Here is a 16072-nt window from a genome sequence, read left to right on the forward strand (position 1 = left end):
ATGTGAAAGACCTTTGCCCGAGGCCCCGGAGAGCTGCCAGGCTCGGCAGACAATACAGATGCTGGACCAAGGGTTTCATGTGGTATCTGGCAGGTCTTTGATTCCCCGCTCCTCCTCCCCATGAAGCCTGCTGGATAACCTTGGGTGACCAGTCACCGTTCTCGATTCTCAGCCTCTCTAGTTAAAAGGATCAGATGGGAAGTGATGCGGAAGGCTTTTGCTTGACACCTTCGAGAGCTGCTGCCAGTCTGAGCAGGCAATACTGATCTTCATGTGTCCGAACAAGGCAACACCATCGAAACATGAGACTCTCTGCCATTGCTTGACTGCGTTGGTGTCGTTTGCAAGGCAGAGAAGCAGAAGAGTTGGTTTTTATATCCTGCTTTTGACTGCCCGAAGGAGTCTCAAAGCAGCTTACAGTCACCTTCCCTTTCCTCTCCCCACAACAGACACCCTGTGAGGGAGGGGAGGCTGAGAGAGCCCTGAGATGACTGAAGAAGAAGAAGAGTTAGTACTTATAGGCTGCTTTTCTCTACCCGAAGGAGTTTCAAAGTGGCTTCCATTCACCTTCCCTTTCCCTTCCCCACAACAGACACCCCGTGAGGGAGGAGAGGATGAAAGAGCCCTGAGATTACTGAAGAAGAGTTGGTTCTTATATGCCGCTTTTCTCTACCTGAAGGAGTCTCAAAGCGGCTTCCATTCACCTTCCCTTCCTCTCCCCACAACAGACACCCTGTGAGGTGGGTGAGGCTGAGAGAGCCCTGAGATTACTGAAGAAGAAGAAGAAGAATTGGTTCTTAGATGCTGCTTTTCTCTACCCAAAGGAGTCTCAAAGCGGCTTCCATTCACCTTCCCTTCCTCTCCCCACAACAGACACCCTGTGAGGAAGGTGAGGCTGAGAGAGCTCTGAGAAAACCATGACTAGTCCAAGGTCACCTAAAAGGCTGCATGTGGGGGAGAAGTGGGGAATCAAACCCAGTTCTCCACATTAGAGTCTACCACTCTTAACCACGACACCAAGGTGGCTCTGCTGCAGAGAAACACCGAAACAGAGCTGGATGGGATCCCAAGGGTCATCTAGTCTAACTCCCTGCACAATGCAGGAAACTCACCTCTTCTTCCCCCAGTGACCCCTACAATATGCCCAGAGGAAGGCAAAAAACCTTCAGGATCCCTGAGCCAAACTGGTTGGGAGGAAAATTCCTTCCTGATCCCAATTACCCTGAGCCTATTCTGAACACTTAGGATAATGCACTTTAGAAGTAGATTTTCCTGGTCTGCACAAGCAAATCCAGCTGCCAAAGCACACTGAAAGTGCATTATCTTATCTGTGCAGGATGGACCCTAGGCACGTATAAGAAAGAGTCACGAGAGCTGAACAGTGGCTCATCTCTTCCCATTTTCCCTCTCTGCACAAATTCACAGTAAGTCATAGATTCGGCACAGGATCAGAGGCCATCCAGCCTCAGCTTTGAAATCTCCACAGGAGGAGTGCCCACTGCCTTCTGAGGAAGCCTGCTTTCCCCGCCCCGAGGAACTCCTCTGACTGTCAGGAATGTGTCATTTATATTGTGAGATGTAGGGCTGGAGGTGGGTTACTTTGCTCACAGGATGAATTTGGACTTTGGCATGCCTGAAATGGCAGATGTTATTTGCCCTGTGCCTGGGGGTTTGCCGGAGGGAGGCACACCGCTATAAAGACTTGATTTCTTTTAGTTGCATCTGGGCTGCGGGTGTCCCGGGAGGTTCCGATCGTTGTTTACCAACCCCAAAAGACCGACAGTGGAAGCCTGCAGAAAGTAGAGAAGTGAATCTAACTCGAGATGCAGGAGATCTAGATGGGGCCGGTCCAACTGAGGCAAGGTCTGGTCTAGCTCAATGATTTCATTTATTCCTCTAGAAGAAGACGAAGACGAAGAAGGGCATGAAGAAGAAGAGGTGTTTTTTTTAAGCAGCTTACAAACCCCTTTCCCTTCCTCTCCCCACAACAGTCATCCTGTGAGGTAGGTGGGGCTAAGAGGGCTCCAAGAGAACTGCTCTGTGGGGACAGCTCTAAGAGAATTGTGACTAGGCTCAAGGACAACCAACTGGCTGCACGAGAAAAAGTAGGGAATCAAACCCAGCTCTTCAGATTAGAATCTGCCACTCATTAACCGCTACACCACACGGGCTCTCGCTGTTTTGCTGATAAAATAATTGTCAGGCAAAGCAACGGTAACCCTCCTCGCAAGGGTGTTCAATCAACTGTGTTCCATTTTGCAGGGATGAAACAGCAGCATGAGTAAGTCTGCAGCTGTCTGCTTGTCCCGAACGAACTTGCTGCCTGGAGCCTCCAACGCTGTAGAAAAGCCCTGATTGGCCAGGGCATCAGTTCAAAGGCTTCCTTGTTCCCAGGCTGCAAGGTTTCCCTTAAAGGGGAAGCCCTAACTTCTCTCGGCAGAAGCTCCAAAAGCCCTGACTTCTCTCGGCAGAGATTTGCCTCTTGGATTTATTCCCCCTGCTGTCTCCAATCCTCTCCCCCGCCCCCTTCAAGAAAAGAAAGAGGCTCCTGCTGCACTTCTGAGCTTCCCTGATCACGTTTCAATGGGGGGAGGGGGGTAGAGATCAATTGATCTGAATTCAGCAGGATCCACAACGGAATAAACAAGGTAAGTGCAGAAACAGCCCTGGTCATTGGTCAAGAGCCAAAGAGGTCAATCCCACCACCCAGCAATACATACCTGCGACTGTAGCTTCACCATGGCAGCTTCCATCTCAGTGTTAGATTCGTTAAGCTCGCTGATTTCTTTGTTTAGCTGCTTAATTTCCTCGTCATTCTCAAGAACTGCAAGAAGAAAACCGAGCCATGTCTCAGACACTTTCTCTCCTCCGATACGTGTGCAGAACCAGAACAGGTGGAAATGACAGGTCAGACTGGGCCTAGCAGCTGGTTTTAGATGCTGCAGGCATTCACGCTTCGACAGTGGCCATGCAGTGAAGATTAAAGAGAGGAAGTTTTAAATGGGTCTTCTATCTGGCTGTGAAAGTTGGACCACAAGGAAGGCCGAGCATCAAAGAATTGAGGCTTTTGAACTCTGGTGCTGGAGAAGACTCTTGCGAGTCCCTTGGACTGCAAGGCGAACAAACCGGTCAGTCCTAGAGGAGATCAGCCCTGCCTGCTCCTTAGAAGGCCAGATCCTGAAGATGAAACTCAAATACTCTGGCCACCTCATGAGAAGGAAGGACTCCCTGGAGAAGAGCCTCATGCTGGGAGCGATCGAGGGCAAAAGAAGAAGGGGACGACAGAGAATGAGGCGGCTGGATGGAGTCACTGAAGCAGTGGGTGTGAACTTAAATGGACTCCGGGGAATGGTAGAGGACAGGAAGGCCTGGAGGATCATTGTCCATGGGGTCGCGATGGGTCGGACACGACTTTGCACCTAACAACAACAACAATCTGGGCTAGGACCTGGAGTTCTCCTGCTATTGCAAATGATCTCCAAATGACCAAGATCAGTCCCCCTGGAGGAAATGGTTGCTTGGGAGGGTGGTCTGGCAGGGGCTCATGGGAACTGTAGTCCACGGACATCTGCAGAGCCACAGTTTGGCCACCCCTGCTCTAAGGCATTATACCCTAAGGTAAAGGTAAAGGTATCCCCTGTGCAAGTACCGAGTCATGTCTGACCCTTGGGGTGACGCCCTCCAGCGTTTTCATGGCAGACTCAATACGGGGTGGTTTGCCAGTGCCTTCCCCAGTCGTTACCGTTTACCCCCCAGCAAGCTGGGTACTCATTTGACCGACCTCGGAAGGATGGAAGGCTGAGTCCACCTTGAGCCAGCTGCTGGGATCGAACTCCCAGCCTCATGGGCAGAACTTTCAGACAGATGCCTTACCACTCTGCGCCACAAGAGGCTCTTTATGTCCTCCCCCGCCCCAAATCCTGCACTCTTCAGGCTCCACCCCTCAAATCTCCAGATCTTTCCTAACCTAGAGTTGGCAACAACCCTAGGCCAGGCTGACGAATTTGCTAATGGATGGTTTGTTATTAGAACAAGGGATGCTTAGAGAATGAGGGAGTTGTTGTTATTGTTATTATTAATAATAATAATTTAATTTGTATACAGCTTCTCTCCATGAACAGGTTCGGGGGTAATTAACAGAAGAGTATAAGAAGGACATGTTCAGCAGTGGAATGGGCTGCCTAAGGAGGTGGGGAGCTCCCCCTCACTGGCGGTCTTCAAGCAGCGGCTGGACAGATCCTTCTCCTGGATGCTGGAGGCTGATCCTGCCCTGAGCAGGGGGAGGGACTAGATGGCCTGCATGGCCCCTTCCCACTCTAGGATTCTAGGAGTCTAGTTCAGCCGTGGAAGGGGCTGCCTAAGGAGGTGGGGAGCTCCCCGTTCCCTGGCCGTCTTCAAGCAGACTGGACGTGCCGTGACTGAAATTGCCCAGTTGCCACCCCACTCACTCTGAAGGCAGGGGCAAACAGAACACGGCTTGTGAGGCCCATGTTAATGGGCAGACTAATTCTTGGTATAATGATAACCTTAACCCATGTAGCTAAGGGTAATATGCTCTGTCTGTTGTTATATTAGATTTTTTTTTATACGTCAGAGCTACAAAACTAGCCAACAAATCGCATTCTCTTACCATCGCTGGTCTTGAATTTAGTGTTCAGAATTTCATCCCCTGAGATTTTGCCCTTTTTTCCAGCAAAAGTAGCTCTTGGACACCCCGATAGGCTAAAAAAAACCCAAGGAACAGAAGTATCATTAGAACTCAAACCAGACATTAATCAGGGTTGAAAAGAAATCACTCTCTATTTTCTGGAAATTCTGAGTCAACATTCCCTTCTTCATTCATTGAGTCCCTGTGAAAACGGTGGGCTATAAATTTTGAAGTAAAGAAACAAAAGATATTTTTGCCCACTAGCGATATCATCATGAAAACAAATCTTATTGGTTGAGTTTATCTATATACTTTAATCTTGGGAGATGTCACCATTAAGGGTTTAAAAAGATAAAGGTACCCCCTGTGCAAGCACCAGGTCATGTCTGACCCTCGGGGTGACGCCCTCCAGCGTTTTCATGGCAGACTCAATACGGGGTGGTTTGCCAGTGCCTTCCCCAGTCATTACCGTTTACCCCCCAGCAGCAAGCTGGGGACTCATTTTACCGACCTCGGAAGGACGGAAGGCTGAGTCAACCTTGAGCCGGCTGCTGGGATTGAACTCCCAGCCTCATGGGCAGAACTTTCAGACTGCATGTCTGCTGCCTTACCAGTCTGTGCCACAAGAGGCTCTAATTAAGGGTTTGTCCTCCCCCAAATCAGTCATTATTGGGTTTGGGCCAAATTGACCTGAACCTGATTTGGAATTTTCCAAATCTCCCTTCCAAGTTCAGTATGGGATTTGGGTATGGCTTGATTTGGGAAAGCTGAATTTTTGAGCTCTCTGATGTCTATTTAAATAACCTAGGTCCATTTTAAATGCCTCATTCCAGAGCTACCAAACAGCTGATCAGGGGAGAGAGAGGTGGTTGACAAAAGGACGTTTTGGAGGACGTTCATTCATATGATTCTCACAGCTCAGAAACAACTCGATGACACCTAACACACACACACACACAGACCAACCCAACCCATTTAAATGCAAGCCATAGAAACTAGGAGAAATTTAAAGCAATCTTAATAACGCAGATGTTTTGAGGAAGCTTTCCATCAGGGTTTTTTTTTTTGGAAGGGGGGGGGGCTCAAAATACTTTACAGACCTTTCTCTTCCCCTCTCCATTCTAGTGTTTGCAAGCATTTGCGTACGTTCTAAAAACAATGGGATGACAAGAGCTTTGGGGAACATTTTCTTTGTCTGGGAGAAGAAAGCACTGTTTCTCTAACTTTTAATTTTATTTCCCCTTTCTTTTTCAGTGGGGGGAAATTACCGAAAGAAAACAGCTATTTTATTTCGGTCATAAACTCATTTCCCACTGACAGTATTTCCCCCCCCCCCCCCAACAAAAGCTGACTCTATAAGCAGTATATTTTTATGCATCCTTTAGGAATTCACTGTCATTTGGACAAGCTTGTGTTTGAACAGTTGTTTTTTTTCTTTTAAATGACAGTTGAATACGAGAGAAGAAATTCCCTCACGGGTTGCCCCGTAAAAGATTCAGCTACAAAATGAGGATTTTAATCAAAGACCAAATGTCACATAAATCTGAAAAGATCTTGGTCCTGAAACCTGCATTCCTAGCAGATAACCCATGGAATTGTTCAGGACTGTATCAAGGTGATGAAGAATCAAAACCAGGAGGGCCTTATGTTAACAACGAAGGAGAAAGAAGAGAGCGGTGTAAAGTGGTGTAAAGCAGGGGTAGTCAACCTGTGGTCCTCCAGATGTTCATGCGTTTGCTAGCAGGGGCTCATGGGAATTGTAGCCCATGAACATCTGGAGGACCACAGGTTGACTACCCCGGTGTAAAGTGTCGATAAATAGATGCTCAAACAAACAATGTCCTTTCTTGCTCAATGCCAAAAAAACCCCCAGAAGATCTTCAAGTCTGTGTTTCATCTCCATACAGTGGGTCACGATTGAGGGCTTGGAGATGAAACACAGACCTGAGGAGCTTCTGGTTTTTTGTCACTGAGCAAGTTACATCTCAAGGCAACCAAAGAAAGGAAACTGGTGCAATGTGTACTTTTATATCTATTCTATGGAATCGCTGCAACCACATGGCTTGAATACAGATTTAGAACTGTCATGCGTTTTGTAGCGGTTTGACTTTAAGACTGTAGAAATTTAACGCACCAGGTGTATTGCTGCCTGTATAAATTGGGTAAAATGGGGACCTTGTCATTTCTGACTTGGATCCCCATACAAATGGGGAGACGACTTTGCTGAGAGTCGCGGGTAATAAACCTAAATCTAAATCTAAATCTAAATCTAAATCTAAATCTAAATCTAAATCTAAATCTAAATCTAAATCTAAATCTAAATCTTAATCTTAATCTAAATCTAAATCTAAATCTAAATAATCATCATCATAATAGGAGCCAGCTGACCATGATATACTTTGACTTGGAGTGAGGTGATGTATTTTGATATTAGTTTAGTTTATAAGTATAGCCGAATGTAGGCTTAATTATATTCTAATGGAATGTATGTGTTTATGCTGGTTAACTCATAGTTTTAAAAGCCTGACGCTGCTTGGCAATTACTCCAAAATTAATGAAAAATAGAGGGATGGAAGCTGTACTTTAAAAGCATAGAATCCTAGAATCATAGAGTTGGAAGGGACCTCATGGGTCATCTAGTCCAACCCCCTGCACTATGCAGGACACTCCCAACCCTCTCGCTCACCCACTATCACCTGCCATCCCCTTGAACCTTCACAGACCAGCCTCTGCTTAAAAATCTCCAAAGACGGAATTAAAAATCAGACAGCTGCTAATTATGGTTTTAAATTTTTTAACCATTGTGTATAATGTAGGTTAAACTTTAATGACTATAAGTTTTTAATATGGACTACAATTTTTTTTTTATTTTGTATTTGATCATGATGTTTACCTCCCTGAGCCTTTTGGGAGGGCAGTAAAAAAATTGAACATACAATAATAACAACCCCGCACATGAGTCAGACTTCAGACTTTCTCTAGACTTCAGGGATCAATAGGGCCTCCTTGATTGGATCCAGGTCAACTCCGGAAAGCTTCCCACCTCCCTTCTGTTACCCCTTTACCCAAACAGGAGGCCTGCACTAGAAGATCCGGAAGGTTTCGGCTTGGTCCCATGGGCTCCAGGTGGTTGGAGAACAATTTTGTGGCCTTGAAACCAAAGAACAATTTTGTGGCCTTGATCTCACCCTGGCTAGCAGTGCTGTAAGGCAGCATACCTCCTGTGAGTGAGGAAGCTTCCATTGGCATGACCTGAGCCATCACAACCTGGGGTCGGACAGGTGGCCCCCTCATTCTTTAGTGACTTCCATGAAAAGGACGAGCCATTGAGAGACCCTTCTTTCTGCCTCCTGGCGGCGAGGGGGCATCCCGAGGCACTGCGATGAGAGGCGTATTTCCCACTTATGTGTCCCAGACCGACGCAGCCAGGGACAGGGCACCTAGGAAGGCACAAAGAGGGGATTAGGAACAAGAGAGGCCACAGCCTCTGAAAGCCCAGAGCCAATTCACGCAACCGTAGTGGAACACCGTAGACATGATGAAATGGTCGACCTCAAATCTCACATGGAATTTTGGGATTAAGCCTTCAGTCTTCATCCCCGGTCAAAAGACAACCTGAAAATACACAATTTTGCTTGTTCGTCGCTGGATACCTTTCCCCCTCTGCTTCTGCCCCTCCTTTACAATTGCCCAGTTTTAGATTGTGAGTCTCTTTTAATTTTGCTCTTCTGGCAAACTAATGGCACACCGGTGACGCTATATTTAAATAATTGAACAATGTGATAAACCCATTGTAATTTTTCGGGAAAAAAAGATTTTCATGCAGAAGTCCACGGCTTTTTCATGCAAAAGTTCATAGCAGTTACACATACTCTGTGTTTCTCTGTTTCCTCCTCCTCTGGAATTCAGTAGAGCATTTGAAGGAAAGGGGGGGGGGACACGTGATGGTGTCATGTGATACCACATCATCGCTCGCAGGTAGGAACCAAGAAGTGAAGTTGCTGTGCTGCACAACACTGTAGAAATGCTCTTGAACTCTGTGGTTGTTACCATAGAGATTACGGGGAAATCCTGGAACATCATGTGATGTGATTACATCACTTTTGTGTCCCCAGCTGCAAACCACCTAATGGCATACCTTCAAGGCCTTATGTAGTCAGGGTCCTCAAGGACCATCTGCTTGCCTATACTCCCTGAATAGTGATTCGGTCTATCTAGTCCAACAATCTGGTAATCCCAGGCCCCAAAGACATCCACCTGGCCTCAACCAGAACCAATTACTGTAGGCCCTCTCCTCTGCTGCCAACAGGAGCCTTTCCCTACCCTCCTCCAAGTGACAACCTTTCAAATACTTAAAACAGAAAGAGTCCCCTGTGCCCTCCTTAAATCTAGGGTTCCCCAAACTAACCTGCCTTACAGATCACAGAATCACAGAATCATAGAGTTGGAAGAGGCCATACAGGCTATCTAGTCCAACCCCCTGCTCAACGCAGGATCAGCCCAAAGCATCCTAAAGCATCCAAGAAAAGTGTGTATCCAACCTTTGCTTGAAGACTGCCAGTGAGGGGGAACTCACCACCTCCTTAGGCAGCCTATTCCACTGCTGAACTACTCTGACTGTGAAAAACTTTTTCCTGATATCTAGCCTATATCATTGTACTTGTAGTTTAAACCCATTACTGCGTGTCCTTTCCTCTGCAGCCAGCAGAAACAGCATCCTGCCCTCCTCCAAGTGACACCCTTTCAAATACTTAAAGAGGGCCATCATGTCCCCTCTCAGATCTGTCCTTGGCAGTCCTATTTTGTCAGGGTAATCGATATCCCCCCACCCCAGCTGCTGTTTGCATTTGTTTGAACATCCATCCATCGTAAATGAACACAGAAGTTTGTTACCAGTCACTGATAAAAAAAAAAAGGAAAGGAAAAAAGGAGCAGATATTAAACAGCGGAGCCACCGTTTCCCGAAAGGCAGCACTTAGGGCTGTCAAACAACTGGCAAATCATTGCCCTGCCTGAATATCTGCCTCCCCCATTTCATTGTCCCCATCATCATTTTTATTTTATCCCGTAAAAGAAGAACCACGGAGGAGCTGACAGCCCAGGGCCTCGCCGCCGCGATGCCGTCTCCCCCCCCCCCGAGATAATTTGAAAAAAACGCTGATTCTGTTTTTAATCATTTGCAAATGTGGCACAATTCACTTATTATATCGCTGCCAGCGGGAGGCTCGCTAAATTCATAACAGCGTCGCTGTTTATACGATCACAAGCAAATTACGGAAACCTCGGGAGGGGGGGAAAAAAACGAGAGAGACCCGGGGAGGGAAGGAAGGAAGGAGAGGCGGCGATTAGCAGGCAGCGTTTACGGCCCGGCCGTTACATATTTTACACTGTTAATTTAACTTTCATTACACTTTTATTGTCCAAAATAAACCAGCGCCTTATTGTCGTGAACAGCTGGCTTGGGAGGTGTCGTGTGTGGGTGTGCGTGCGTACGTGTGTTTTGTTTTTTGTTTTTAAATAAAAAAATTAGCGTTGCTATTTCCGCAAAGGCGGGAGCAGCTGCCGGTCGACGGAAACCTTGCCCTCCCGAATTGTCCTCATTTGGAGAGGATGGGATGTGGAGCTACCCGGATGGGAGGGAGGCTTTATTATCCAGGTGAGGCTGCAGATTTGCAGCGGAAAGCAAGGTCCTCGATGTAGGCGGTATGAGAAAAGAGCAACAAGGCACCAGGGAGGATATTAGCTTCTTCTCGACGGTTGCAGTGCGCAAATCTCGGACTGAGGCCAAGTGGCTTTCTGGCACACGCAGGCGGAGCGGCGGAATGACTATCGAGCCTCTTCAAAGGAAACCTGCGGGGACCTTCCAGAGAGTGTACCTTGTTAGAGAAGACAAAATGGACCGGGGAAATTTGGCAATGGAGGGAGAAAGCAGGCTTCCCCGTGGATTCGGGTACTGTCTGTTTCAGGGTTTCCAGGTCTCGGTTGGGAAAATAACGGGAGATTTGGGGGGGGTGGAGTCTGGAGAGGGCAACGTTGAGGAGGGGTCTTGGCTGGGTGGTTCATGGAGTCCGCCCTGCAAAGCAACCGTTTTCTCCGGGGGAAATGGACCTCAGCGGTCCGGGGATCAGTTGTAAAAGCAGATCTACCGACCTCACTTGCAAGTGGGCTTACCAGGGCCCATTCCGCACACATAGGATAATGCAGTTTGAATGTGCTTTGGCAGCTGGATTTTCCTGTGCGGAACAGCAAAGTCTACTTCTGAAGTGCATTGAAAGTGCATTATCTATTGTGTGCGGAATGGGCTCAGGTCTCCCCTGTGGGTAGGGCTACCAGGTTCTGGTTGGGAAACATCTGGAGGTTTGGAGAAGGAGCTTGAGGGAGACGGGGACTGCAATGGGGTACAAGGCCATTTTTCTCCAGCGGAACTGATCTCTGTAGTCTGGAGATGAGCTGTATTATTGGGGAATCCCACCTGGAGGCTGGCATCCTTAATTGGCAACTCTATTCATAGAATCATTAAGAGTTGGAAGGGACCTCCAGGGTCATCTAGTCTAACCCCCTGCACAATGCAAGAAACTCACGACTACTTGTCCACCCCACAATGACCCCAAATCCATGCTCAGATGATAACTCCCTCCCAAAATTCCTGGCCAATCCAGCCTGGAAGAAATTCACCTGAATCGGAGAGGGTTTTTAATCTCCTGTCATGAATATGGCCTATGAAAACTGGTGGGTTGTTGTTGTTTTTTTTTGGGGGGGGAGGTGGCTCATGTCTTCTGTACCATTTGTGTGCTGCATCAAAAAGCTAACTGATTCGTTTATTTAGATTTTTATCCCACTCCTCCCCTGGAACGCGGCTTGGGGTGGCTAACAGCAGTAAAAATGTGATTAAAAAAAATTCCAATTAAAAATTCCAGACATGGCGAACAAACACTTTCGGCATAACTATCTTCCACATACACCACTAGAAAGTGCAGGGGGTTGGACTAGATGACCCATGAGGTCCCTTCCATCATTCTATGATTCTATTCTATGATTCTATGAAAGAGGCAACAGAGCTCAGGTTATATACTTTGCCCATTTTAGTTTAGTTCAATAAAGCATTTGTCCTCACTTTCTCATTGTGGCCTATCAAGAGATTGAGTGCTTCTGATAGTGGAACTTCCCCTCAGTCCTCATGGCTAGTGGCCAGTGATAGACTTCTCCTCCACGAACCTACTTAATCCCCTTTGATAGCTGTTTAGTCCTGTTTAGCCATTACTATATCCTGTGGCAGCGAATTCCACATTTTAATTGCTCTCTGTGTAAAGCTGTCTTTCCTTTTGTCTGTCCTGAACCTACTGCCCATCGGCTTCATCGGATACCCTTGAGTTCTAGTATTTTGAATCACAAAATCATAGAGTTGGAAGGGGCATCTAGTCCAATCCCCTGCAGAATGCAGGGAATTCACATTCACCTGCCCATCCACAGTGACCCCAATTCCATGCCCAACAGGTAAGGGGGTGGCAGGTGACAATGGATGAGCGATTAGGATGTGAGTGTCCTGCATGGTGCAGGGGGTTGGACTAGATGACCCTGGAGGTCCCTTCCAACTCTGTTATTCTATGATTCCATGATTCCTTCCTTCCAGACATTTCAACTCTTTTTGAATTCAAGACAGAGCATGGGTGGGGCTGAGTGAGAGAACTGGGACTGGCCCGAGGTCACCCAGCTGGCTTTATGTGGAAGAGGAGAATCAAACCTGGCTCTCCAGATTAGAGACCGCCTCTCTTAACCACTACATCGCCCTGAGCCGTCAGAACTCGGGAGGCTGGTATGCAAATCCAATTAATAATAATACTAATAATACTAAAAAGGTAAAGGTATCCCCTGTGCAAGCACCGAGTCCTGTCTGACCCTTGGGGTGACACCCTCCAGCGTTTTCTTGGCAGACTCAATACGGGGTGGTTTGCCAGTGCCTTCCCCAGTCATTACCGTTTACCCCCCAGCAAGCTCATTTTACCGACCTCGGAAGGATGGAAGGCTGAGTCAACCTTGAGCCGGCTGCTGGGATTGAACTCCCAGCCTCATGGGCAGAGCTTCAGACAACATATCACCTGCCTTATCACCCTGCGCCAAAAGAGGCTCCACTAATCTGTAAACAGCCCGTGGCGCCACGGGTGCCACGGACTGTATAAAGGAGTAAGGGGTAGTGGGGAGGAGTTAGGGCGGGACCGGTCCGGGATAAAAACTCGGAGGGGCCAATCAGGAGCCGCGAAGCGGCTCCTGATTGGCCCCTCCAAGTGTCCATCCCGGCCCAAACAGACAATGGGGAGCCGCGCGAAGCACGGCTCCCCATTCCCTGCTTCACTTGCAAGGGAGCACCCGCCAGCCGCGCTTAGCGCGGCTGGCGGGTGCTCCCTGCCCGGCGGCCTGACGGCTCGGGAGGCGCAAAGCGCCTCCCGAGCCGTCAGGCCGCCGGCAAGGGAGCACCCGCCAGCAACGGACCTCTCAAAATGGCCGCCGCCGCCGACAGCCAGCCGCCGCCGCCGCCGACAGCCAGCCGCCGCCGAAAATGGCCGCCGCCGACAGCCAGCAGCTGCCGCCGGCCAGCAGCCGCCGCCGGCCAGCCGCCGCCGAAAATGGCCGAAAATGGCCGCGGCCGCCGCCAGCCAGCCCCCGCCGCCGCCGCCTGCCACCCAGCCGCCGCCGAAAATGGACGCCTCTGCAGCCTACCAGCCAGCCGCCGCCGCTGCCAGCGAGCCAGCCGCCCAAAATGGCCACCGCCACCGCCAGCGAGCCGCCGCCGCCGCTGCCGCCGCCACCCCCACCTGAGCCGCTACCGCCGTGACCGCCCCGCTGCCGCCCATCAAGACAGGTAGGCCGCTTCCCCCCAGCCCCGGCCCCACTGTACCCTTATGCCGGCCGGAGGGGGGAGGAGGATAAAGACTTCTGCGGCCCCACAGCTGTGGAAGCCTTTGGGAGTCAGGGGCAGGAGGCCGTGCCCATCTAGCGCCCATTTTATTCCAGATTAAAATGGGCTTGATTTCTAGTAGTACTAATAATACAGCAAACTGGTTCTTAGAAGGGAGGGATCTCAATGAGCAGAATGTCATACAGCATGGTTGGCCAAACCATGGACTACAATTCCCATGAGCCCCCGCCAGCACACTGTAGTCCATGGACATCTGGAGAGCCAACCCTGCCTTATAGCTTGCCCCCCAAAGCAGCCATTTTCTCAAAGGGAACAAATCTCTGCAGCTTGGCGCTCAGTTGTAATTCCTGGCAGCCTCAGTGACCCACCAGATTCCACCTTCGCTCCTCACCGAGTTGCCAGATGCTCCTCTGCCTTTTCCCCTCACCCACCGTATCGCCCTTCCCTCCCCACCTTTAATCTGGCAAGCTCCGCTTTGGTTCTGCTCCCAGCCTCACCGGGGATTTATTAAGCCAAAAATGAGCAAGTCTGAAAACAAGCGGACACCTCTACGAGCACCATCGATCCCTCTTTACTCCTCGGGAAATGAAAGGCAGAGGATGCCCGGGCCGAGGAAAGAACGAACAGCCCCGCCAATCATTCTAATGGGCCATGAACTGCACACAGCAGCACTTAATGTTGCCAGCATGACCGGCTTCACTTCCGTTTGCACATTGCTCTCAGCGCCCCCGGCCAGAGGCACGGTATTACGGACGATGCTGCCCGGCCCTGCTTGCCCCATCAAGCAACTGAGAACGCTAAAGTCCGAACTGAAGATCTTTTCTTTCCCTCCCCGCGCCCATTTTTAATCTCTGGTTGCTCAATTTTTAATAAACTCTGCTTACTCTTGCTAATTGTGCTACAGCTCATTTAACACAACCGCTCTCCTTCCTGTGGATGGGAGAGAAAAAAAGCACGGAGCAGATGGCTGCAAATGTCACCCGGTTCTCACAAAGACCTTTGCATTGCTGACGGCTTAGCTGTTCGCAGCAGACTCCTGGGCGTGCAGAATTTCCGCACCCGCGCCTGCCGGATTTCGTTGCTCTTAAGGCAAGGCTGCAAAAGCCGGGAAATCCGGGGGAAAGCCAGACAAGTGGAAGATGGGAGGAGAGGAAATGTTGAGCCAGAAGAACAACTCGAACTCTAAGGGAAGGCTTCGTGTCCAGGGTCCATCTGGTCTAGACCCTTACTGGGTAAAGGTTGGGTAAAGGTTGGCTCCATACCTACAGACAGATCGAAATGGGTAGCTGTGTTTTGTCCATAGCAGTAGAAAAGTGCAAGGGTCCAGGAGCACCTTGAAGACTAAAAAGATTTGTGGCAAGGGAGGAGCTTTCATGAGTAGCAAGGAAAGAGCTCACAAGATACAGCTGGAATGTGAGTCCATCAGTCCTTATCTCTTGGGGAGTGGGGCGATTTCAGATACTGTCAGGTAGTCCCTGGCTCCTGCTTGACCAGAATGTCAGAACTCCCCATGGAGTCTCAGAATCCCCCCCCCCCGCCCATGGAGGAATCCTATGGTCATCCCCCTCCCCATTCCTATTCCCATGCTCCTATTCCCATGCTCAGCATTTCAGGATGTCTTGACTATTTTTTCATGCCTAGAGGTGCTAGCTGTAAACTTCATCTTCCTTTGAAGAAAAAGAAGAAGAAGAAGAAGAAGAAGAGTTGGTTCTTATATGCCCCTTTTCCCTACCCGAAGGAGGCTCAAAGCGGCTTACAGTCACCTTCCCATTCCTCTCCCCACAACAGACACCCTGTGGGGTGGGTGAGGCTGAGAGAGCCCTGAGATTCCTGCTCGGTCAGAACAGCTTTATCAGTGCCGTGGCGAGCCCAAGGTCACCCAGCTGGTTGCATGTGGGGGAGCGCAGAATCGAGCGCAGAATCGAACCCGGCATGCCAGATTAGAAGTCCGCACTCCTAACCACTACACCAAAGAACTGTTCTGCATGAACTCGATTTTTGAATTGCTGGGGAAGGAGAGTTGTCTCGAGAAATGCTTCTTTGAACTCCATGGAGGCGTTTATATTAACATCGCAGGACGCCCTGTGATGCCGTCCGTTCTCTTCTGAAATAAACTACTGAGTTTTTCACCCAAGCTCTGGGTTTATCTTTCGAGGGGGAAGATTTACCACAGTACATAACAGAAATGTTGAGATCATAACTTCAACATCCACCTAAGCCAGGCTTTGTCAGACAGAGAGATCGATGTGTACTAGTATTTCTTTTTAAGTATAGGTAATTCTAAACCAAATACAGATTCTCTGATCCAGCCTTTTTCAACCTTTTGACTGGAAGAACCTTTGAAATGAATTTTCAGGCTTCAAGAACCCCTGGAAGTGATGTCAGCTGGCCACACTTCCCTGCCAAAGAGAAGGAAGCAAAATGGACCCCTCAAATGGCTTGCAGACACTCCAGCCGTACAGAGGGTGGGTTCACTAGCCATGCTGCAAGGCTGAGAAGCCTGCAAGCCC

General features: G+C 49.1%; 1 protein-coding gene across 12 annotated transcripts in view; it reads right to left on the bottom strand.

Annotated features, from left to right (window-relative positions):
• Nucleotides 1-16072, bottom strand: part of MYT1 (myelin transcription factor 1) — a 183901-nt gene that overhangs the window by 6317 nt on the left and 161512 nt on the right. For all 12 annotated transcript variants that reach the window (XM_077335862.1, XM_077335859.1, XM_077335867.1 and 9 more), the window contains 3 exons: nt 7867-8088; nt 4631-4722; nt 2721-2824 (listed from right to left, as the gene is read on the bottom strand). In XM_077335862.1, coding sequence (XP_077191977.1) covers nt 2721-2824; nt 4631-4722; nt 7867-8088 — 418 coding nt within the window. The remainder of the gene's footprint in view (nt 1-2720; nt 2825-4630; nt 4723-7866; nt 8089-16072) is intronic.

This window comes from Paroedura picta, chromosome 4 (assembly GCF_049243985.1).
Source record: "Paroedura picta isolate Pp20150507F chromosome 4, Ppicta_v3.0, whole genome shotgun sequence".
NCBI classification, from domain to species: Eukaryota; Metazoa; Chordata; class Lepidosauria; order Squamata; family Gekkonidae; genus Paroedura; species Paroedura picta.